This window comes from Mustela putorius, unplaced genomic scaffold (genome assembly GCF_011764305.1).
Source record: "Mustela putorius furo isolate JIRA1106 unplaced genomic scaffold, ASM1176430v1.1 tig00003845_pilon_pilon_pilon, whole genome shotgun sequence".
Classification (NCBI taxonomy): Eukaryota; Metazoa; Chordata; class Mammalia; order Carnivora; family Mustelidae; genus Mustela; species Mustela putorius.
Genome location: NW_025421998.1, coordinates 43,623,439 through 43,650,104, shown reverse-complemented (window position 1 = coordinate 43,650,104; position 26,666 = coordinate 43,623,439). Strand labels below are relative to the sequence as shown.

At 34.3% G+C, this 26,666-nt stretch overlaps 1 protein-coding gene across 10 annotated transcripts in view; it reads right to left on the bottom strand.

Annotated features, from left to right (window-relative positions):
* The window catches only part of PHF14 (PHD finger protein 14), a 209,710-nt gene that overhangs the window by 153,055 nt on the left and 29,989 nt on the right, over nucleotides 1-26,666 (bottom strand). For all 10 annotated transcript variants that reach the window (XR_006601336.1, XM_045062741.1, XM_045062740.1 and 7 more), the window contains exons 5-7: nucleotides 18,867-19,026; nucleotides 13,401-13,512; nucleotides 10,365-10,502 (exon numbers count right to left, since the gene is read on the bottom strand). Coding sequence is in view for 9 of the 10 variants with exons in the window: in XM_045062741.1 (XP_044918676.1) it covers nucleotides 10,365-10,502; nucleotides 13,401-13,512; nucleotides 18,867-19,026 (410 nt within the window). In the remaining variant the exon portion in view is untranslated. The remainder of the gene's footprint in view (nucleotides 1-10,364; nucleotides 10,503-13,400; nucleotides 13,513-18,866; nucleotides 19,027-26,666) is intronic.

The following is a 26,666-nucleotide window of genomic DNA, read 5'->3' as shown; positions in this document are numbered from 1 at the left end:
AACAACAAATTTAAGATATCCTTAAAAATTAAAAAAGCACATGATACAATTCTGTAGTGAGATATCCACAGATGCCACAATATAGCACTGGGTAACATCACAGAATTTGGAAATACAAAAGCCTGGACACAGGCTTGGGTCAGCTCTGTAATATACAGGTTTTACAACTTTAAAAAAGTTTCTACACATCTCTGGGTCTCCTAACTCATTTGTAAAATGGATTTAATTATAACTACTTCATATAGTAATAAAGTAAAGTAACAAAAATGTAGGTAGGAGATTGTATTAACATACACACACATACACAGCTGCTGTCTCATGATGTTCTAAACCTTGGTGACAGATGATGATAAATGGAAACAAAGATTGTATCAAACCTCAGACAAAATGGCCAGATCTAGAGTATTTTATTGTTTTAAAGTAGGTAAGATTGAAACTGAGTCATCAGAAGTAGGATTCATGCTTGCATAGATGAATTAACATTTGGACCAAGACACTGAATTAAAAAAAAGACCAGTCATCTCTAGTCTAAGAGACCTGAAAAAGAACAAGTAACCCATATAACTTTTTAAAATTAATTAATTTGGGATTACAGGACAATAAACCTAATTCCAAGGCTAGAATGACCATGGGATTAATGCTGCTCAGAGAATGAAAAGATATACCAAGCAAATATTAACTGTGACAGAAACCACTGTCTTCCAATATCTATTCTCCCCATCTTCCCCTTGGTAGAACCCTCTGAGTTTTTACCGGGTAAATGGTTACCCTGCTAGAAACGCTCTGCATTTAGATATGGCCATGTAGTAAGTTCTAGAAAATGAGATGGGTGAAAATTCCAGACTATGCCCTTGAAAGGAAACTGTCTACTCTTAAACTTCTCTTTCCTTCTTCTAATGGGTGAAGCCCAGTCAAAGTAGAGATAAATCCTCTCGGACATGTAAGAAAGTACAACTGACTAAGGAAAGATAAAACAACAACAAAAGCACCTAATCCCTAGAATCAAACTCCCCTGAATATCAAACCAGTCTAGAATCTCATATTAGAGCTAGTTCAACTTCTTCCTTCTTTAAACCACTAGTTATTTGATTTTGTTAAACCAGTTAGTGTCCTAATTAATGTATTGTTTGACTTGGAATATCCTTTAAAACTGCTTAGAGAAATGAAACGTTTAAGAAAGGTTCCCAATGGAAAATTGAAAACATTTATCTGAATGTCTACTATATGCCAGGCACAGGTGACTTTTATATACTGCCTCACTTATTCTATATCACTAAACTTCAGATGAGTTATTATTTTAATATCAATTTTATGGACAGAAAACTGAAAATGAGAGAGGTTAAGGTGCTGACCCAAGATCTATGACTCATAAGTAAGATTTCTCTTTTCCAGCCACTACCTGACTGATCAGATTCACTTAAGGAGGTCTCTAAAGAGAGAGGAGTAAAGCCCAACTCTGGGAGATTTGGATTCAGTAAGTCTAAGGCAAAGATTTTAAATGAGAATGCTTTGAGAAACAATACCAATAAATATAAATGAGTAAAGGAGGCTTCAAAGAAGCTAAAAAATTATAAGACAAAAGTAAATGATGTTGGTAGAAGGGGGAAAATAAATGAAGATAGAAGAACTTCAGGGCCTGTGACAAACTAGAATGTTCCACCTACAAAGGCATTCAAAAGCATACAAAACATACTGCTACCATTAAAAAAAAAAAAAATCCAAAGTCCTTCCCATGTTCTTCCAAGTCCTACCTGGTATTCTATGCAACTTCCTCCCCTCTTACCAATCCTAGTCCCTAACTCTGTACGAGCCATACTAGTCTCCTTGTTGGTCCCCAAACCAAGCATGTTCCTATCTCAGGCTTTGTGTATTCTGTTTCCTCAGGCTGTCATGCACTCCTCTCAAATAAATATATGTCCACTACCACCTTCCTTACATATTATCATAAAATGTCATGTTAAGGGGTGCCTGGGTGGCTCAGTGGTTTGAGCCTCCGGTTTCGGCTCAGGTCATGATCTCAGGGTCCTGGGATCAAGCCCCAAACTGGGCCCTCTGTACAGCAGGGAGCCTGCTTCCCCCTCTCTCTCTGCCTACTTGTGATTTCTCTCTCTGTCAAATAAATAAATAAAATCTTAAAAAAAAATAAGTAAAATAAAATAAAGTAAAATAAAATGTCATCTAGCATTACCCTACCTCCTTTATTCTCTGAATGTTTCACCTTACTTGGAAGGTGAAAGTTTCACAGTACTTATCACAATGTTGCATTTTGTTTTCTTTCTTCTTTTTTTTTTTTTTGCTTACTTTTTTACTTTCTGTCCTCTCCCCACCTGCCACTCAAATGTAAGCTTCCTTAAAGAATATACGTTTTGTCTGTTTTCCTCACTGCCATCTCCATAGGGTCTGTAACAATGCCTAATACCAATAGATAAGTATATCTGTTGAACAAATACATTGAATAAATGAGAAAAACCACACTAATGCTTATAGATAAGGTGAAATATATATAAGGTAAGAATAATTAAATAAATAATAGTAAGTCCAGCTGAAGTTTCCGATTCTTCCATGGAAATTTCTATCCCTATTTATATCACTTCCTGTCCATACTAGACACTTGTGACATCTTTTAATGTCATACTATTTATCCCCACACAGGTGAATACTGTGCCTTAAAGCTATTTTTATGCTCCTTGACAGACTTCTGCACCCCAGTATCTACCTTAGTGCCTTGCACATATGCATAGTCCCTAAATCATGACTGAATGACTTCACTGAGTGCTACGAAGTCACTTGAATATAAATTTCACTGCTAAATAAAATATAGATCACCTCTTAACATAACTGGGTTTAGAAACATGAATTCAATAAGGACTATATATTCATATTCTATAAATGCTTGCTGAGTTCTATTTCTGTCATCTGTTTTAACATAAGATAAAGGAAAAATCTACCGGAGTGAAAATATGAGAAAATTTTTCATTTCCAATTAGAAGAGAACTCTTGTTCTCTTCTTTTGAATTCTAAAATGAAGTGCTTAGGATCATTCCAACAATACTGAATGCTTTGTATCATTCCAACAATATTGACACCAACAAGCTTAACAAGAACAAAAAAGGAAACCATGAAGATGCTAATGGGATAGAAGGATAAAATAGAAGGGTTGTTAAAAACCCCAGAACTACGTATGTTTATACCTCCTGTCATATGAGATAGTTAATACATTACTGTTGGGTCATTGTAAATGTTCTATTACTTGCTGCTGAAAAACTAAGTAAGATGCAATATCAAGAAGATAAACAGCCAACACATATCTTAAAGACCCCATGCATATTGGCATTAGACTCCAAATGAGGCTCTGAAATTTTTAGAAAATTAAAGGAGTTAATAAACTCAGTTACATAATTCATTGTATCTATAAGATAAAAACCAAACCAGTTAATAAGCTAGCACAAAGCTAGAGGCATCATGCACCCTGATTTTAAGCTGTATTACAAAGCTACAATAATTAAAACCAGTAATAGACTGACATAAAAACAGACCTATAGATCAATGAAACAAAATAAAGAGCCCAGAAATAAAGTCATGCATGTATGGTCAATTAATTTACAACAAAGGAGTCAAAAATATACAATGGGAAAGGATACAGCCACATACAAAGGAATAAAACCTGACCACTATCTTACACGATGGATTAAAGATGTGCACATTAGACCTGAAACCATAAAACTAGAAAAAAAAAAAAGGCAGAAAACTACTTGATAAAGGTTTTGGCAATGACTTTTTAAAATCTGACATGAAGAGCAAATGCAACGAATGCAAATAAATAGTAGGACTACATTATATTAAAAAGGACTGCACAACAAAGGAAACCATAAACAAAATGAAAAGGAAATCTACTAAATGGGAGAAGATATTTGCAAGTAATGTATCTGGGTAAGGGGCTAATATCCAAAATACATAAAGGGTCATATAATCAACAGCAAAACAAAACAAAACAAAATCCAAACAATCTGATTAAAAAATGGGTAGAATATATGAATATATGAATATTTTTTCCAAAGAAGACATACAGATGGCCAACCAGTATATGGAAGACACACAGCATCATCAATTATCAGGAAAATGCAAATCAAAATTACATGACATATCACTTTTCATCTGTTTGAATGGCTACTATCAAAAAGATAAAAAATAACAAGTGCTGTTGAGGATGTGGAAAAAAGGGAATCTTAGTGCACTGTTGGGAATGTAAATTGGTGCAGCCACTATAGCAAACAGTATGGAGGTTCCTCAAAAATTTAAACGTAGAACTACCATGTAGCCAGCAATTCTACGTCCAGGTATATATGCAAAGCAAATAAAACACTAACTCAAAAAGATATATGCACCCTCATGTTCACTGCAGCATTATTTACAACAGACAAGATATGGAACCTAAGTGTCCATCAATGGATGAACACATAAAGAAATTGTGATATAGATTATACAATGGACTATTATTCGGCCATAAAAAATGAAATGTGCCATTTATGACAACACGGATAGACTCAAAGGCATCATGGTAAGTCAAATAAGTCCAAACGGAGAAAGACAAATATTATATGATCCCTCTTATATGCAGAATCTTAAAACACACACAAACAAAAAAAATACATACACAGAAAACAAGCTCATAGAAAGAACAGACCAGCAGTTGCCAGAGGAAGAGATGGAAGGAGAGAAATGGGTGAAGGTGGTCAAAAGATGAAAACATGGGGCGCCTGGGTGGCTCAGTGGGTTAAGCCGCTGCCTTCGGCTCAGGTCATGATCTCAGGGTCCTGGGATCGAGTCCCACATCGGGCTCTCTGCTCAGCAGGGAGCCTGCTTCCTCCTCTCTCTCTCTCTCTGCCTGCCTCTCTGCCTACTTGTGATCTCTCTCTGTCAAATAAATAAATAAAATCTTTAAAAAAAAAAAAAGATACTTAGTTCCCTCTTAAAAAAAAAAAAAGAAAAAAGAAAACAAACAAAATCACAACAAAACCAAATACATTCATAAGCAAACTCACAGCAACACCTAATATTAAGAACTAAGAGAAAGAATATTATGTACTGAAAAACTGGCTTATCAGTATTCTCAGGTCAATTCAAAAGAAAAAAATCAGTAAGGCAAAATGCAACAATAAAAAATGTAACAACATCAGAATGTAAACTCATATTAGCAAAAAGAATAATCATAAGAATCAAAATAATTCTGTCCAAGTATGTGTCTAATAATAGAGCTTATATAGACTATTTTAAAAAATTGATATACTCTGCATATACCCCAAATACATCATACTTGTTACAGTTAAACTTTAAATAAAGGTTAATAAATAAGGTTACCTTAGAAAAGTACCAAAGTGAAAGTCACCTATTTGCTAACACATGTTTTAATAGTTCCCTGAGCTGGGATGGCAGGAAACATCATCTCATGTAAACCAAAGAGATAAAGAGACACATGTATGAATAAACAGTTATTCCAATACCCCAAAAAAGTATAACAAAGATATACCCTCAGGCAATGCCTTTATATAAATAGAAAATTAAATAAATGGGAAAGGATATATGCAAAATACTACAACACAAAATGATGATTTGAAAACTAACTATACCCTAGAATTATTTTTTTTAAATAAAATCTTACACCAAAAGCCAATAATGCTAAAGAGCTAATCAAAGAAAACCTGACTGATAAAAGGGACCACTCCCTCACAACTTGTATTCTAATGACTAAGATGCAGTGAAAAGCAAGAGAAAACAAACAAACAAAAAAACCCTCTCCTCATAAATCAATGTTTATACCTCCTGTCATGAGAGGTGAGAGACAATAATAAAGGTGAGAGACAATAAACAAGATAAATAAGAATCAATATACTGGACAGTGGTTAGGTACTAAAAAGACGCAAAAAAATAGCAGGAAAGGGGATTAGAAAGTATCATGGAGGGAGAGTGTTACAATGTTAGACACGGTCACCAGGAAAGTCCACAATGAGAAGCAGACATGGAATGAAGATCTAAAACAAAAAGTGAGAGCGTGGGTTGAAGCCTCTGCCTTCAGCTTAGGTCATAATCCCAGGGTCCTGGGATCAAACCCCGCATCAGGCTCTCTGCTCATCGGGGAGCCTGCTTCCCCCTCTCTCTCTGCCTGCCTCTCTGCCTACTTGTGATCTCTCTCTCTGTCAAATAAATAAATAAAATATTAAAAAAAAAAAAAATTGAGAGCGTAGCCTGGGCAGCTCAGTCATTAAGCATCTGCCTTCAGCTCAGGTCATGATCCCAGAGTCTGGGATCAGGGAGCCTGCTTCTCCCTCTCCCATTTCCCCTGCTTGTGTTTCCTCTCTCGCTGTGACCCTCTCTGCCAAATAAATAAATAAAATCATTAATTAATTAATTAATTTGTAAAGAGTGAGGGAATAAGCCATGAGGACATATGTGAGGGAAGGGCAGCCCATGCAAGGAAACAAGTACAGAGGCCCAGAGCAGGAGCTTACCCAACACACTCATTACAGGAGCAGGGAAAAGGCCAGGGAGATTGAATGAGGGGAAGTGATGAGGTCTGAAAGGTACTATGAACCCAGATCACACAGAACTTTATAATCACTGTAAACAAACAAACAAACAAACGAACAGACAAAAAACTGGCCTCTAGTGTGAATCAGATGGGAAGCCACTGAAGGGTTTGGATCAGGTAAGTGAGCAGATCTGACTTAGATCTTAAAGGAACAGCATTAGTTGTTACTGAAAAGGTCCTCTATTCGCTAGAAAAGGATTGGTGGACCATGACTTAAGAGCCAAATCTGGGCCTAGCTTGTTTTGAAAACAGTTGATTTCAACACAACCATAGTTACTCATTTACATATTCTCTAAGACAGTTTTCACAATCAATGGCAAAAAGTTAAATAGTTGTGACACAAATGATAGGGCCAAAAAGCCTAAAATATTTACTATCTGGCTCTTCAGAGAAAAAAATTGCCATCCTCTGTCCTAAAAAGAAAAGTAGGGAAAGAGTTAGGATGTTATTAACTCAGGTAACAAAGGACTATTGGGACTAGGATAGCAGCAAAGTATTTGTTAAGAAGACATATTCTAGACATACTCTAAAGATACAGTTGAATACAGTTGATACAGATACACCAAAGGTATATATTTTAAATATATATATTTATATTTATTTTAAATGAAAGACTTCTTAAAATAAAAATGTAAGTTACCAAATGCCTAATAGCCAAACAAAGGTATTACTGAAAATCTCATATAAAATGTCAAGTTTTAAGCAATGTAACTTCTTGATGAATTCATGTAAAATTACTGGATCCACCAAGAGCCCATTCCTACCAAATGGGGTTTTCCCAGCAATATTATGGCATCAGTTCAATAACTAAAGATCTAACTTAAGCCCTTGACATTTAATCCATGAATGATTCCAGTCCATTAAGTCAAAGGTTATGCAAAAAAAGGAATCAATAAAATCTGTAATCTTATATTGTTTCAAAGAGAATTTTCTACATGGTAACAGAGTGTGACAAATCATACTTTATCACAGAAGAAACTACCATATGTTTTACAAGAAATATAAGTAACTTTAAGGTTAACTAAATGGTGTGAAATGTAATCACATAAACTTCAGTCAGCATAACTGAATATGTGCTATTGCTGTTTTAGTAATAAATATGTTGTATCATAACATGGTTTGAATATTCTAAATAACCTGGAATTGTCACAAAGTGGATCAGAAAGAATAGAAAGTTCAAACGGATCCTCACCAATGAGAGAAAGTACTATGTCAGAAGGCTATAAAAAATCATTAAAATATGGTAAGGTATGTGAAGTCACTGGATGAAACCGAGGTACTAATTCTTTTTTTTTTTTTTAAAGATTTTATTTATTTATTTGACAGAGAGAGATCACAAGTAGGCAGAGAGGCAGGCAGAGAGAGAGAGAGGAGGAAACAGGCTCCCTGCTGAGCAGAGAGCCCGATGCGGGACTCGATCCCAGGACCCTGAGATCATGACCTGAGCCGAAGGCAGCGGCTTAACCCACTGAGCCACCCAGGCGCCCCACTGAGGTACTAATTCTTTTTCTATCTATATAAAACAGCCATTAAGAAGAAATCCTGCTTAACAAACAAGTCTTTAATAAAGGGGAAGGAAGATTTCTAGAATGTCATAGAAAATTAAAACAGAAGATATGCTCACAAACAATAGATCTGTTTTAATTTAAAATGTTTCTTAATTAAATATACTATTATATTACATGAATCTTAGTCTATAGAACCACAACCATAAGAAGTAGCCAAGAACTTCTTTTAACAGAATGATTACTGCCAGGAGCAAACCTCACTGATACAGATTCATAGAAAGTCTTGGGTTTTAAAACATTGTTCTGAAATCTTTATAATTTTCCAATTCTATTTTATAACAAGATACCAGAAATATATGCAAATGTTTTAAATCATTTCCCCCCCCCCAAAAATATACATAACAAGGCAGCAGTACATGGCTCCTTCATGCATTTTCTTTTTATTTTTTTAAAGATTTTATTTATTTTAGAGCGCATATATGGGCACATGTGTAAGCATGCAAGGGAAAGGGCAGAGGGAGAGAAAACTTTAGCAGACTCTGCATTGAGTAAAGCCATGGCCTCTTGATCGCATGATCCTGAGATCACAACATGAGCTGAAACCAAGAGTCAGACCCTTAAATGACTGCGCCACCAAGGCACCTCAACTTCACACATTTTCCTTAGCTACTGTCTACCCACCCCCCAAAAAATGGTGAATAATGCTATACAAAGGAACCCAAACTACCATAGTATGAAAGGTAAAGTTCTCAATAAGTTCTAAAAGAAACAGCTACAAAGGAGTTTCCAGACTGCAAAGCTCAGAGTTTGCCACAGTACAGTAATAACCTAACAGATTCTGTGATCTTAAGTATTCACCTGGGATTACCTGGTCTTCTAAATCTTACTTGTATTGCCCCTCTGCACTTCTGTTTACCATCCTGAGTTGTAGTCATAACTAATCCACACAACCCTATTATATATTTCATTATACCTCTGTGTCTGCCTAAGAGCTGTGAAAATGTTCAATGTTTACCCAGTACCCTTCATCAGTCAATCAAAGTACAATTCATAAGAATCAGAGGCTGGTATAAAACTATGTACCAACATATAACCGCTATAGAATTTATTTATTCAAAAAATATATTACTGTAAATCTACATAACAAATTTTCATCAGATTATCTTTTTCACTTGATTCCTGTCTACAGATAAAAATAAGTAAGATAAAGACCCTATATAATAAGCATGTATGACACAAAATTTAGCCAGTAAAAGTAACTCAACGAGAGACTTGGATATACCACAGATCTACCATGAATACACAGCAAGAATTATCAAGCAAACACTCAAATACCTGCCTACATAAGAAAGTTAAAGAAGCAACAAAACTTAGTCTCAGGACTCCTTAAGTCTTAAAAATTATCAGAGCCCAAAAGAGTGTATGTGAGTTATAGACAGTCTCCATATCAGAAGTTAAAATAATAAATAAAATTTGAATATATTTATTCATTTTAAATAATCCTATCATATGTTAAGATAAATAACATTTTTATTAAAAAAATACTATAATTTACATACACAAATTCAGTGAGAGGACTGGCACTGTTTTACACTTGGGCAAATCTCTTTAACATATAAATAGCCCACATAAAAGAAGATGGCTGGATTCTCAAAACTATTTCCACATTATGTTATACTGTTACGTGTTATATAATCTCTGGAAATATCCACTACTGCTCATAAGAGAATTAAGAGTAAAAAAAAATGTATATGCCATTCTCATAATTGTTACAAAGATAGTTTTAACTTCATAGACCCTTTGAAAGATATTAAGGAGTCCCCAAAACATACTCTGAAAACAACTGACTACTTAATCTAAAACTAATAAACCTGGAAGGAAAATTATAAAATCAAAAACAATTGTAAAGAAAGAAATACAGATACTGATGATGGGGTAATGATTTTATTTACAGAAAGAGTAAGGTTATCCAAGATGCTGACATTTTAATGCTTTTAAACAACCTGATTATGTTTCATTTTATCTATCAGATATATCTGTCACTATAAGAATTTTAGTTAACATATTTTCCAAATGCTTAACTAGCTTTCACACTGAAAAAAAAAAACTCATGTACTGTTTATTTTTGGAATTTTAGATCAGTGATCTGGGCAAAGACTTTTAAAATAAGCTTGTTAATTTATTTTATGATGCATACCTGTTGTGGGACATTTATAATCATGAGACATCTTATGAACATATTCAACAACAATGAGTTTAAATAAACCCACCTCTTCTGCTGCTGCCTCTGAAAGCAGACCTTCCTTCTGGGCACAGGTCACATGGAAATAGGCTCTGCACATCCCTGCATCGCAGCTAATACAAACTCCAGTTCTAGCAAAACGAGGGTCTTCACAGAAGCTACACTCCTGCAACGGAATAATAGGAAAACTCTCAGAATAAAAATATCTCTAGAACAAGACTGCATTCTCATACAAAGCATCCGTAAGATACAAATAGTGAATCAATAGCATATTAATAGAAACAGTAATTAAAGACAAGAAAAGAGTTTATATGGAAAAATTCTCTCTATAGGTTCAATAAACCAAATTCCACTGATATAAAAATGATGACAGTAATAATAATAAGTTGAAGGTTTATTTTGTGCTAGGCACTATTCTAAGCACTTTATATATATTAATGTACGTAACTATACTGTGGAACCTTACACTCTAATATGTGGAATAGGTATTATCTCCATTTTACATATGAGAATACGAAGCTGAAAACAGGTTAAGAAATCTCAAAATAACACAAAAAATAACTGCCAAGTCAATATTCAAACCAAAGTAATCTCACTTTAAAGGCCATGCTCTTAACTATTAACTTATATGGATTTGAACAATATAATATTGCTTGGAAAATGAAAGAAAATAAGTAAAAAGCCAGAGAAAAATTCACCAAAAAATCTAGACAACATAGTCCAAGAAATTATGTATTTTTAAAATACATTTAAGAGAATTAAATACTATTAAATTAAAGAGAAATACTTTAAAAAGAATTAAAAGTAATCTTAAGTAAACAATTTAATTTGTTGTGATAGATATTACAGCCAATTACATCCTTCCTGAATACAAAGGAAAAAACTATAAAACTAAAAGTTAGTTTAAACCTGAGATTGCTCCCAATTCCCCCAAATTGACTTTATCCTTTACACTATCTAAAGCACAAGGAAAAAAAAAAATATGGTCTAAAATATAAATTACTCTAGTGATCATAATCTTCATAAAAGAAAAACCTGCTAAATTCTGAAAGACTGCCAAATGACAATTAAAGAACTATTTCTAGTAAATACATTCTAAGTAAATTAAATAAAAGGGAAACATTAAAAAATTTAGAAGTTTCAAAAGATACTAAAAATGTCATTTTAACAGTGTACATATTGACTACCTTCTAGGAAGACAGCACCAAATTGATACATCAGCAATGAATGAAAATAGCAAGAACAGGACTCTGGGCACAGATGTGAAAACACACCCAAATCCTGACACTCTACTGCTTGGTTATATGTCTTTTTTCAATAATAGTAGAAGGTTTATGGTATAAAATCCTAGCAAATAGCAATCTAAACATGAAACCAAAAAAGGAGAGAAAGAATGAGACAAGAGAGAGGAAGGAAGAAAAATGAAGAAATTATTTCAAGAATATCAATAGCACAAACAGAACCAAACTGTTCAGGATAGTTCCCAAACTAATTCAATGTAATATGATGACGTTGAGCAAGGGATTTCAGAGTGAATACAAGGGAAAATTTCCTGACCATAAAGTCTTAAGAAGACTGTACAACAATCTAGTAAAGAAAAGGGAATTTTCTTAATTGCTTGAATCATTTAAAATGCTAGGGAACTAAACAACTGAGAACTCAAGAAAGCAACCAACCAGGATTAGGAAATGGATAGACAGATCTAGAAGAGCTCATTTTACAAATGAGCTAGAGAATACATTATTTTTTACTCCACTTCCTGGTCATCAAAACAAAAGGTGATAATGAAAAATCAAGTCACAAATGCATATTTAATGATTCTCTTTTTTGGTTCAGAGGTCACTGCAGGCTTCAGATAATATTAAGTAATATCTGGTCCCTGTGTTTTTCAGTGCTTATAGATTTGTATTTATGATACTAATGTCTGTCTACTGAAAATTACTTAAGTTAGTCCCTTCTAGGCTCTGTGTGAATTATGAAACTTATCAAAAAGCAGTACCTTTCACTTCCAATAATGGTGCACTAGGTAATTCGTACTAAACCTGCTAGAAACTAGAAAATATGGACAATCTTTTTTAAAACTATAACTTAAAGGCATCAGAGAAATAATAAGATAGTATAAAATTACCTGAGGACCAGGAAAGTAAGTTCAGTGCTTGGGCCTGTTTTTCTCCCTGGGGACTTTAGCTTAAATTTTGGAGAGGGATACTGTAGATAGTTCAATAGAAATTACCCAAACTAAAGCACAAGAGCTTTGGAGTGAGGTCGGAGGGTGAGGGATGCAGGTGGTGGTTAGAACCAAAGGAGGATATTCTGGATATAACAGCAGAAACTGTCAAATTCTTGAATTTTCAGTATCAGAATTTTCCAACAACCTGTAAGCTTCCTGTCCCACTTTAATGTGTTACTAATGCTTTTCAAGAGTCTTCCTCCCCAATATCCCAAAAGACAGCAATGGAAGAGAATGTTATCAGTGCCTAATTTACTCTAATATTACAGGCATGTCTGTGGTAATATTATACCTAAATTTAAATTAGTAAGTGTATTTTTATCACTTAAAATCCTAAAGCTCAAGCAATAAAAACCAATTAATAAACTTGAGGCTGACAGGTTGCTGAGCAGGTTATGTAGTCTTTAAAAAAACAAAAACAAAAACACAACACTCCTTCAATTCTAAGTAAAACATCAGGTGCCTTTTGTACTCTTTTCATAATTTTGGTAAATTCCACTTCAAAAGTAAAGTCAGAAATAGGTTTGTATTTGTTCTGACTGGTCTGAAAATTTGTATGTGCTAAGGAGTGTGCTAAATGCCACAGAAACAGAAGTAGAATCAATTATCATTTTACCCTACAAGTTACTTTAAATTAAGAATACATGAAAGAATTTATAAATTATGGGCTTTCTGGGAAAATTACTATCAATAATAGATGGTTAAGTGCTAACTGCTCTACAAATAAGAATAAGCATTTCTATACTCAACAATGATACTGACATTAGTAAAAAACCATATGAACTAGTAAGTAAAATTTTTCTCTTTTAAACAATCAAGAAAACTTTGTCTCACCTTGGCACCATATTTGGAATAGTTCATTTCTGTTAGTGTTACTGGTCGTAATTTGTCAATATCTCCAAAGGCTACTCCAGGAACATATAGGGCACATACAATGTGAACCCATCTATGAGGAGAGAAAATATGATTTTGCTATCAAACCCTTTCATAAAATGCCCAAGAGGAAAATAAACATAAAATATGTGCCATCTCAAATAACTACTGAAAGAATTCTATGGTCAGATCTCAGAATCTCACATAACTGAAGAATATGGAATAAGCACAACTGCAATAATAAGCAGTTTTCTAGCACTTAGCCAAAGTGAAGAGTGAACAACTATAAATGCCTGTCACTTCAATTCACTGCTCTTTGCACTCACCTGTTATTCTCAAATATTTGCACAAAACCACTACTCAAATGAAACAAAACATCATTTTCTTATGCATGGAAAGATATTCACATTCATTATTTTAAGGACTGAGAAGTAATGATCTAATTTAAGAACTGTGCAGTAATTCTGCAGTACTTAGATAAAATTGTTCTTCCTTGTTACTTTTTTCTAAAAGCTGTTGGAATAGTCCTTCAGAACACTTTAAAACAATTTTTGGTCTTCATCCTGACTTTCTCTCCAGGTTAAAACTGATTCCTGAAGACTGTCCAGAACAAGTTGTAATAATAAAAGGAAGTCCTATTTCACTCATCTGTTCACCATACAAACTATGTACTAAAACTTACATGCCCCATGTATTTTTTTTTTAAGTCTGAATGATGCACAACACTAAACAAAGAATGCTCAAAACTAAAAGGGGAGTTGATTCTAATTCCTTTTTTTTTTTTTGAAAGTTGCGCTGAAACTTTTGAAATGCATTCAGAACCCTTTCCGTTCATATACAACCACACAATATACGGATCACCAGATTTTGAAATTTAAACAGATTTACATTACTTCTCTAAGAAGGTAAAAATGAGAAAGCAAACCTCTCTTAAACTTGTGACTATATTAACAACAAATTCTGCTTTATCACAGCTTGAGAGGCTATGACAGCTACATGGTTATGTTTTGTGACACACTGTAAATTTTAAAAGATTAAGACTAAGAATCATTTTATAGAGGAACTGAGAAAAACAGTTACAAATCTTTAGAAATTATCTTTTTTATTGAGAAGAAAATCCAAGATTTTAAGATTTTCTTGATAAAATGTTTTAATCCAACTTCCCAAATGCATCCCGTGGAGTTCAATATAAAGATACACATCTTCAACAAGCAGCTGCTTTCTCAATTTAATTTGCGCAGGTTTTTCATGCTCCACTGGTGTATTAAATGCCACTGTACTCTGTAGGAGTTTATCTTTGATAAACCCAACAGCTGGCTGCTTGCTTCATACTGACCTTCTGAAAATGTTTTAGTACAAGTCATGCAAGTACTACAGATTTAAACTGCCATTTCAGTGTGACTGGCACACAAGTGTATCATTTCCCCAACCACTGATGTGAGGATGTCAACTTGAGTCTTTATTAAAATGCATATCAAGCAGCTGAGACAATTCTGTTCCTTTTTAATACCTGTTGTGAATAATTTTTTGTTCATTTGTTTAATTGTACATACTTTAGAACTCTGTAATTAAGACAAATGAAGAAATCAAAAAGGAATAATCTTTGCTACTTTTAACATTCATTCTGGAGCTATAAGGACAGATGTTGACTGGGGAAAGGAAAAAGAAAACAAGCACTACATAAAACCACCGAAAAATTAAGAGTCAAAATTGCCATTCTAGCATGGAAACTAGTAATATATCCTTTAAAACACATTATTTTAAAAAAGCAAACTAACTAGATTTATCTAGGATTCACTTAGAATGGGAACTACTTTACAATCAATCAAATTCGATTTTGAAATGCGTTGTATTTGTAATGCCTTTACAACATGTAAAATAAATCCACTTCCACTATGTTATTTTCATTTTTCTTTTATTCATTCAGTAATCAATTACTAAGTGACTCTGAGGAATGGAGCACCACAAAGGCCATTGGAAAGTTATTACTTAACATGAAATATTTGCAGCACAGTGTTAGGCATGAAATCTTAAGGATTAGAGCCTATCTAATACTTCCCATAATCAGGTAGATAGAAGCCACTTGAGACAGGCTAAAATACTTTTCCTAAGGAATGGAATAAAAATTGAAAGACAAAAAAAAAAAAAAAAATTGAATGATGGGGCGCCTGGGTGGCTCAGTCGTTAAGCATCTGCCTTCAGCTCAGGTCATGATCCCAGGGTCCTGGGATTGAGCCCGGCATCAGGCTCCCTGCTTAGTGGGAAACCTGCTTCTCCCTCTCCAACTCCCCCTGCTTCTCCTCTCTCACTGTGCCTCTGCCAAATAAATAAATGAAATTTAAAAAAAAAAAAATTTAATGACAAAAAGTACTGATGGTTTCCACACACATTAAAGCACATCATTTTCAATGTAGAACTTATGGCTCCCATCAGAATCAGAGTGGGAAAAGTCTAATTAGCCTATGTGATACACAGTTTCAATACCTTTTTCATTCTTTTCCATACTGAAGCTAGAATACTAAATGACTTGTCAAATTTTCTTGTTTTTTTTTTTCCTTGCCTTGAATCAAAGTATTATCAAGCTTTAACCATACCCTTCAAACTATATCAAGACATATAATTTCCACCATAGCCTATAGATGAGTATGTGTCTCAATGCAAATAAAATGTTCAAATACTATAAAAAGAACTTCTGCCAGGCTGTACCATCAAGGGAAGTATCTACAGGTAAGATCCACAAGAGTCAGTACAAATATTTCTCAGTGAATCTAATTAAAGGGGCCTCTCTTTTCTCCATTCAGAAACAATTTTACAAGTTATTTTGTGGATTATAATAGCATGAAAAGACAGATACTTTACAGTTTTTCAACAGAACTTTCAAATTATGAACAAGAAAAGAGGTAAAACAAATTATTTTCCCTAAAAGGAAGCTCTGTGTTTTCCAAAGTTGTCTTACTTATTCACCACAATTTATCACCAAAAATTTCAACTGTCAGGACGAAGTAGTTACCAGAAGGAATTTATGCAGCTGGTACTCTATGATCCCCTTAAGGAAATGGAATACTAGTAATAAGAAAAGCAATAGAAGCAGCATTAGAAATAAGGAGACATTTATTAACTACTTATTATGCTCCAGAAACTGTATTGTTCTATAGGAATCAACTCTTTCCTCTCAAAAGTACTAAGAAAATGGAGGTTTTGAAAGGTTAAATCACATGCCTATAATCCCAGTTATTTAAAAAAAAAAAAAAAAAACAGAACTCAAATATATGCACTCCAACTTAAAAACCTATACTTTTCGTGCTGTACTAAACTCCCTAATTCTGGGCCCAAACCAGTCCAAATGTGAAATAATGCTCAGGTCTATAATGGAGACTAAAGATTCAAGTCAATTCATCAAGTCATTTGTTATGCCTCATATTTTATTTCATCTTTTTGGATGTGCAATGAGGAAGAAGAACTAAGATTTTCAGCCATTTATCCTACACATCAACACACAGGATTCTCCCAAGATTCCATGGTAGATTCTATGCTATCCCAACAACTTGTATGGCAACATTTCTCAGGGGCCTTTCACCAACTTAAAATAGGGAAATATAAGAAAAATATTTTTGACTTTACTAATGTAGCATGTATCAAATTTTAAAGACTATCTTTATTTTGGGATAAAATATATCCTATCCTTTTCAATATTAAAATATGGAAAATAATGCTGAAAATTTATATATTTTATCATTCATGTATATTAAATATTTTTTAAAATACTGAAATAGTTCATCACAAAATTAAAAAATCACAAAATAAAAAACAACAACACAAAATAAAAAAACTTATTTTAGTACTTCTCTTATATGGGAGGGGATGGGGTACAGGATGGGGAGGTCAGGTAGGTAATGATCCATAAAATATAAGAGGGCAGGAACTACTCTTAAACTCCCCAGACGGAAGTCTCTTGGTCAAAAGCATGAAAAATGTCAACATAATTGTGATGACAATTGCTCAAATGTAGTAATAAAGATGAGTATGAGTGTAGCAAAAAAAAAAAAAAAAGAAAGAAACATAGGTCTTTGTGTCAGTTATTAGTTTATTGCCTCTCAGCTCCAGATCCACCTTAAATACCTCCTATGCAATAATGGACAAAATCCCTTCAGCATTTCTCCTTTATAGTGAGCATGATATTAAGTTGTCTTAGTAGAAGTGGTAGAGAGCACAGGAGGAAAGAAAGCACTTCTCAGTAGGGATGATGAAGAGCATCTGCTGGGGTTCTGCCCCAGCCACATATGGCAACTATTGACTCTGTGACCTCACAAACCTAGCCTAAAGATCACTTTCCGGGGCACCTGGGTGGCTCAGTGGGTTAAAGCCTCTGCCTTCGACTGAGGTCCTAATCCCAGGGACCTGGGATCGAGCCCCACATCGGGCTCTCTGCTCCAGAGGGAGCCTGCTTCCTCCTCTCTCTCTGCCTGCCTCTCTCTGCCTACTTGTGATCTCTGTCTGTCAAATAAAAAAATAAAATCTTTAAAAAAAAAAAAAGATCACTTTTCTACGGCCCTCTTAACAAAGACCCACATACTGCAGACACCACACTGGTGCCCCAGTTTCCTCTCCAACTTGTGCCTAGACACCCACTTGCCAAGAACTAAAGACCCAGTTCTAACCCAGGCAAACACCCAGGTAAGCATCTCTGCCATCTAAAAGGTTGCAACTACATCTTCTCCATTACCGTCTGAACTCCAGCCTTGGCCAGGAAACTCGGGGGGCTGGTGTCTTCCAAGTTTGTCATTCCCTGGATACTCTCCCTCAGCTTTAGGGTATCCTTTAGAGTTCTTTTATATTGCAGTAACTTTTTTTTTCCCTTTTCTTTATTTATTTAAATTCAATTAGCCAACAGGTAGTACATCATTACTTTTTTTAAGATTATTTTTTAATTAACATGTAATAATATTACTTGTTTCAGGGGTACAGGCTGTGGTATCACAGTTACTCTTATCATAGCATAATAATTCTGTAAATTTCCCCTTTAAAACCACTGCAAGGGTTCTGTCTTCTGGTATACTTTTGAAATCAGACAGATCTGGGCTCAAATCTAACTGTTTACCTGCTTATGGCCTTGATCAAATTAAAATTACTTAATGATCTGAGCCTCAGGTACTATATCTATAAAATGGAAAACTTTAACACCTGTCTCATTAGAGTCGTTAGTGGGATTTAATGGGACTATGGTTATAAAGGCAAATGCAGGTAACCAATAGTCTTTCCTCCCTCTTCCCCTGACCTGTAGCCTACTGTTCATTTACCCTATGCCAAAAAAAAAAAAAAAACAAAGAAACAATCAAGCAAAAGTTTGTAACTGAAAAATATTAGAATAGTCAGAAGCAGACACATTATAAAGCAGGCATATTAACCCATCAGAATTATGACATCAACCTTCCAGCATCTGTCTCCTTGAAAATTCCATCCTGATTAGGACACAGTTCACAGCTAGGGGAAACACCACATTTACAGGCATCACAAAACCAAGGTTCCGTGGAGTTTTCAGAAGCTGAACTCATAATAGAGTCACTCTCTCCATCAACTCCATAGCAACCTAAAAAAAAAAAAAGATATGATTAAATAGGTTACTGTTTAACTCATTTATAAAATTACAAAAGAAAAAGGGAATTAGAGAACAAATCTGAAAAATTAATGGTTTATAAGAATGATATTAAAGTCAAAACAGTGAAATAATTTTATAAAAATATTTTTTCACCTACCATAGTATGCACAATGAAACAAAAATGACCTTTTAAAATAATTTTAATCTACTGGAACAGCATTACAGGAATAGAAAAATGTACAGTTCTTTAAAAGATTACATAAAAATAGGGCGCCTGGGTGGCTCAGTTCATTGAGGGACTGCCTTTGGCTCAGGTCATGATCCCGGAGTCCTAGGATTGAGTTCCACATCAGGCTCCCAGCTCCATGGGGAGTCTGCTTCTCCCCTTTCATGCTCTCTCTCAAATGAATAAGGTATTAAATAAATAAATAAATAAAAGATTACATAAAAATAGAAATTTTCATTAAGGAGAAATGAGATTGCAGCCAGGAACTACTGATTAGTATTTATGGAGCTCCTTTTGTAATGGACACTTAAATTTATTTAAGACCATGCTCACACAAAACAAATATACAATCAAAAAAGTCTTTAACTTTGAAGATGACAGGTAAAACACAAACTCCTATAACCATAAACACAAGTTAAGTATTAGTAAAAGAAAAATACATAAAGAAACCCACACAGACATAAATAAAGGTTATAGAACAATTTGAAGTGTTCAGACTAGAGTTAGACAAACTGAGTTCCATTTACAATGGAGCCAACTTCAAGTTCTAGAAGATATTTGATCTTTTTAAACATTTATAAGTCTACTGTAAAAATTTATCCATAACTGAAATTAATGAAAACAGGAGATTATTCTCTTTCTGTTTAACTCAATATTCTGAGAGAAGTTAAATTATTTAATTAGAAAATGTGATAAAAATTTTTAAAGATCCTCATTGCAAACAAAGAAGATTAGTTAGTATAGGTCTTTACATTTTAGAATAGGTCATGTTACACTTAACTACCTTTCAATTATTAAGAGCAAAATGTTTCCTTATCAATACAAATATACATATCTACAATTACAAATTATATTTAAAGTTACTATTTGCACTTCCAGATTTAAAGTTTTTATAAAATCAAAAATATTTTCCTTGATTTTGAGCTTAAAAAGAGTGTATTAGATACCAAACATATAGGCCAATAGGAAATTCAAGCAAAACATCACTGTGAACATTTTGGTAAGATCAGGTTCTCATTAAAATTCCTGAAACTCAATTTTTTCAATGAACTCAGTGTTGATGAGGCTCTTAGTGTGCGACAAACCAAACTCACTAGAAAGTGATGTCATATCCATTACCATGAGTAATTTCTTTTTTCAGTATAAAAATACCAAGAAGAATGTATTGGCACTGACATAGTACTGATAAGTATGGAACCCAATAAAGGGCAACTGAAAAGTCCAGAAATCATTTTACCCACACTATAAAAAACCATGACAAACCCTTGATGACTTATACTATGGACTATAAAAATCACGAGTCCTAAATAGTTTTCTTTTCCCTACATGATGCTTGACACAAAACTTCACATTACCTAATTTCTCTTTTTCTAGAAAGAAGGACACTATCCTCATGATAAAAATATCCTGAAGAGAAAAAAAAATTAATGCATAAATAGAAGTAAATACAATTCTAGGCCTTCATCACCTTTAGGCGTGGGCACTTCTCTGATCTCCTAAGACACATTTATTACTTCTCCAAAATAGGTTGCTTCTACAGATAGCCAAATAAACCAACCACCCAAGGATCTTCTGACCAGGTTTATTCTAAGAGTCTAAGTGTCAAATTCTAAGGGGCATCCAAAGTGACCTCTATAAACTGAAGACATTAAAAACAAACAAAAGGGGTGCCTGGGTGGCTCAGTGAGCTCAGGTCATGATCCCAGGGTTCTGAGATCGAGCCCTGCATCAGGCTCTCTGCTCAGCAGGGAGACTGCTTCCTCCTCTCTTTCTGCCTGCCTCTCTGCCTACTTGTGATCTCTGTCAAATAAATAAATAAAATCTTAAAAAAAAATAAAAATAAAAAATAAATAAAAAATAAAAACAAACAAACCAAAAAACACTGTAAGAAATATATGTAAGCAACAATCATCTCTCAAAAGGCTTTACCACACAGGTAGGTTTATGTGCATCCAGTGTAAGATATGATTATTTGAACTGTTACACACTAAACAATTGAAGCCTAAACTGGACAGTGTCTTCTCACAAACACCAAAGATACTCAAATTAAAATAAATGAATAAATATATAAATACTGAGTTAAATCACCCAGAAAGAAAAGAACCATACACAACGAGTAAGTAATTTTAAAGTACCAACATTAATTTACTAAATGTCACTAACAGGTTAATAGTTGTGTGTAACTATTTAAGTCACACAATGCTATCACTGCCTATAGGTTATAATTAAAATAGCCTGGTAGCAGAAAACTAAAAAGTTGGTATGCAACTATCACTTACATAAGCTGCCTCAAACAGATGCCATAATTGTCATCTTCATGCTATTCAAAGGCTTTCTAACAGTGAGCCTTAACGTAATCTGACAATCATACAAAAACTTGCCAAAGATTTCAAAGTAGCTATACTATAGTACACAAGATGAGCAAAGAAACCAAAACTTATTAAATTCTTTAATATCATTAAATTGTAGTTGATAGTCATTATCTTCACTTCTGTTTAGGTATATATTTTTTAGATGACAAATCCCAAAATGAAAAGGAAATACAATTTTCTCCTTGGGAGCAGTTATTATTATCACCAATAAAAGAGAATTTTTCAGTAAACACAATAGTAAGCAAAATACCATATTCAAAGAAAAATCACAAAACAAAACAATAAAAATTAATCTGCTATCTCAAAGGTTTATACAATACTACAAGGAAAAAAATCTATTTTCTTTACAAAATAATGTTCCTTTGAAGTAAATTCTTTCATCTGTATTCACACAAAGTAGGCAATTGCCAAAATAATAAAGACCCTGTGGGGTTATTTTATTCACTTCATTTGCCAAAATCAAGGTAAATCACAGCAGTTTTTTACAATAAAGCAAAATTTCTGTTCTACTTTTTAAAGAATATTCTACACACTGGCAAAAATCTGCATAGAGATTAAACCTAAAAACAACCTGAAGAATGATTTTTTTTAGCAGTTCTTCTAGGAAATCCCTACTTTGTAACCTAGAAGATAAGTATCACATAAGTTCAAAGAGCAGCCAGCAGGTGCCTAAGTATTTCTTCTTCAGCTTCAATGCCCCTGAAAGATGATTCACAGTGTGTTATGACCTCTATAGAGTTCTTCACTTGCCGTTTTTCCAATACTTCTCCACCATACCTATTTAGTCTTCTGACCTCTAGACCAAAGTTCTAACATGGTATAACCACTCTGATACCTTTTAATTAATGACTAAATACATTTTAAGATCTTTTTCTTTCCTCCATGCAAAACAGAATTTAAAGTACTATAAAACAATGTTTAGGGGGAAAAAAGTACTATAAAACAATGTTTAGGGGCACCTGGGTGGCTCAGTGGGTTAAGCCTCTGCCTTCGGCTCAGGTCATGATCCCAGGGTCTTGGGATGGAGCCCCACATCAGACTCCCTGCTGGGCAGGGACCCTGCTTCTCCCTCTCCTTCCCCCCACTTGTTTTCTCTCTCTGTCAAACAAATAAGTAAAATCTTTGAAAAAAAAAAAAAAAGAAAGAAAGAAACCAGCAAGACTAGCTTCCTATTATGCTTTAGAAAATTTCCCTTTCTCTGGATTAATTTTATATAAAAATTCATTTTGGAACTTAAAAACTTCCAAAAAAGAGCTAAAGATCCACTGCTGTAATTTTATTTAAAAGGAACATTCTATAAACAATGAAAAATAACACAAAGTTACATGAAAGGGTGGAAAAAATATTTGCAAGAATGGAAAATTTCCATTACACATATAGCAGTGAAAGGATTAAAGAATTCCAGTAAATCAATGAGAAAAAGACAAGCAAACTTATTAAGAAATGACAAAGGAAATGCAAGGCAAGTAACAACATAAAATGCAAGTGGCCACAAGATACCAAACTTCACTCATAATAACATGAACGCATATTTTAATCAAGTGATAATTTCCAAAAGAGTGAAAGAAAATTTACTAATATGCAGTTATCAAGTATTTTGTATGGTAAGAATATCAACAAGTACAGTCTTTTTGAAGATCTCAGAATTCTGGCAATTCTGTCTCTTTAAAACTTAAAATGTACTTATCGTTAGATTCAGCAATTTCACTTCTAGGAATCTATCCCACAGAAATTATTACATGATTATATATGACACATACCTGTTAGTACTATATACAAGTGAAAAACTTGAAGAAAAATAAAGACATCACGGTTGAACCATTCTATAGCTAACTACATAACATTAAAAAGAATAATATATACCATTTGTACTCACATGAAAAGAATCTCAATATTAACAGATTAACATATGAGTGAAATGAAGCAAGTACAGGCTGGAAAGTCCCATGGTATTTATCGCATTTATTTAGGGACAGAGACAGAGAGCAAGAGCATATGCATATGTGATATGTGTTCATGTATGTACAAGGAAGCCTGCACAAAAGATCCCCTGGCAAAGGGGCTCTCACTGGTCAAATTTGGACAATTTAGGTATTAGAGTAATCAGATAATAAGTGATAATATCTGAGAGCACAATAACAACTGAAAAGAAACAAAAGAGAAAAGTTCTCTATAAAATAAATGCTGCCTATTAATGTAGAGGAATGACAGAATTAAAAATCCCCATCTTGCAACTACATATATAACGGATTCTGACAGAAACCCTAATACCACTATGCAAAAGGCTATTAGGAAACAGGATATTAACAATGTCTCAAAGTTACTACCTCAGAGATTACTTGTTACTTACCAAAAGAAAAATAAATGGCTTTAAAATGGAGAGTTCTAGGTTGTCGGAGGCAGGCCCCTGGCCAGGGCAGCCTCCGCCATTAAAAGATGGCGCCTGGCTAGTTGCCAGGTTAGGATTGCCTCGAGAGACTAAGCGGAACGCCCAAAGAGGAAGTAAACAGCATTGGTTGTTAGCGAAGTTGTTCGTTTAGGTGCACAGCCTAATTCGCTCCCTCCTGTACCCTGCTCGCTGATTGGTCATGTAAGCGTATATATGTGGGTAGACTTGCGGAAATAAAGAGAGAGAAGATACACCTGAACTGGGGCTTCTTGTCCTCCTTGCGGGTCGAGGGCAATGCTAGGTGACACTATCTTAACTACCACGAAAAATTAAATAAACTGGCATCTTACTTTTTTTGATGTAGTATAATGAGAGGTAAACATTGACATAGTACTTTTGCCAAAAAATATTTAAACTGAGTCTAGTTATGAGGAAAAAAAAAACAGACAAATCTAGATTGAGGGAAATTCTACAAGTTATTCTAAAACCTGGCTTACATTCTTCTACACATGGTCATGAATGACACAAAAAAGGCAGAAAATTTGTTTTAGGTTCAAGGAGACTAAGACACAAAAAGCAACGCATAATATGTGAGTGGATCCTGGACTGGGATCAGGGCAATACCACTGTGATAACAGAGGTATAGAGGTCATAAGAACAATTTGCACAAGGGCACCTGTGTGGCTCAGTTAAGTGAACAAGTCTTGATTTTGACTGAGGTCATGATTGCAGGGTTGTGAGAAAAAGCCCCACCCCGCTCAGCAGCTGCTTGAGAGTCTCTCTCCTCTCCCTCTCCTTCTACCCCTTCCCCCATGCACCTGCACTCCCCCCCCCCCCATAAAATCTTTAAAAAAAAAAAAATGAAGTTTTCATATTACCAGACATTAATTTTTTTTTAATGTGTTTGTGTATCTGTATGCACACGAGAAAGCAAGACAAGTCTGGAAGAATATACACAAAGTTTAAAGTATGTGTATCTCTAGGTGATACGATCATGGAAGATGTTTTCCCTAGCTCATTTATACTGATATGTTCTACTATGAAAATGTATTCAAGAAATATGATAAAGTTAAATGAAAAGCACCTGTATGGAGGTTAAGAGAGTTGCAGAGAGGGACAGATGTGAATATAGACCAAACATGAACAGTAATTTCCTAAGCTACAAAGTAAAAAAAAAAAAAAGAAAGAAAGAAAGAAAGAAGGAAAGAAGCAGAATTCAGATGAAGGCCAGTAATTCATTGTTCTACTTTATGTACTTTCATATTTGCAACTTCTGTCTTTATATGCTACTTATATTTAATAGGAAATATTTTAATAAAAATGATTTTTCAAATACCCTAATAAGACAAGGCAATGGTAAACACTAATTTAACACCTATACATTTAAGTTATATTTGTGGAACATAAGGAATATGAGAAGAGGGAACAGTGTAAGTGAAAGCCCTCTAATACTGGAAAAGCAAGTCATTCAAATTGGCAGACTATAAAATCTAAAAGAATCCTGCTGTGAGTGTGAACTTTATTCTAAAAGGACAAAATGATTTTAAATAGGGGAATAATATGAACAGATGTGCATTTCAGAAAAATCAGCCCTGAAGACAGTAGGAGAACGGGAGCAAGAAGAGGTGCATCTGTTTAGAAGTTTACACCCTAGCTCCCATCTGCCTCAAGTCTCAACCTTCTATCAGCTTGAACCATTATTTTTTGTGTTCAGTTTCATTTTATCTCTTCTTGCCATGTTCCCAACCACTTCTCTAAGAAATAAAAAAGTCTAAACATTTAAAAATTTTATTGTGAGTCTTACCTGCCTTATACCAGAAGGTATACTTTATTCTTCATTGCCCTGGCTCCTTGCCATGACCTGTATCTGTAGCTCCCTTAAGCTCTAGGATGACAGCCACCTACCCATTCCTTTTCCCTCTCAAATTTTACTTCCTTCTAAACACAATGTCTCCCAAAGGATGATCTCTAACCCCATCCCCCGCAAAAAATCCCAATGTATCCTTTTAAACTGTAGATACTAGATCCCCACCCCAGACCTACTGAATCAGAATCTCTAGGAGTAGTACCCAAGAATCTGTTTTAAACAAGCACCTCAGGGGGTTCTTGTGTGGCGAGTCAGTTAAGCAACTGACTCTTGATTTCAGCTCAGGTCATGATCTGAGGGTCTTAAGATCAAGCCCAGCACTAGGCTCCTCACTCACCAAGGAGTCTGCCTGAGATTCTCTCTCTCCCCTCCCTCTGTCCCCCACCTCACACATGCAGACATATGTGTGCTCTCTCTCTCAAATAAATAAATCTTAAAAAAAAAAAAAATCAAGTACCCGGGTAATGCTTTTCCACTATAAAATCTGAGACCACTGGAAGAAACATCAGACAATTAAAGAAATTATCTCTATTCTAAAAACCATTAATATTTATTTTGTATACCACCCAAATATCAGCCACAAACATGGCAGAAATAGAAACATTCAGGAGATTTAGACTCTGAATACATAAAAAACACAGGAATTTGCTAACAAGATATTCACAGATTCCAATCTTGCATAGGTACAGTGGCTTCAATCATTCAAGACTATACCTCTAAACAACTTATTATCCCTAATTCACATAGTTGGCAAAAAATGAGCTAAAGAAAACATCT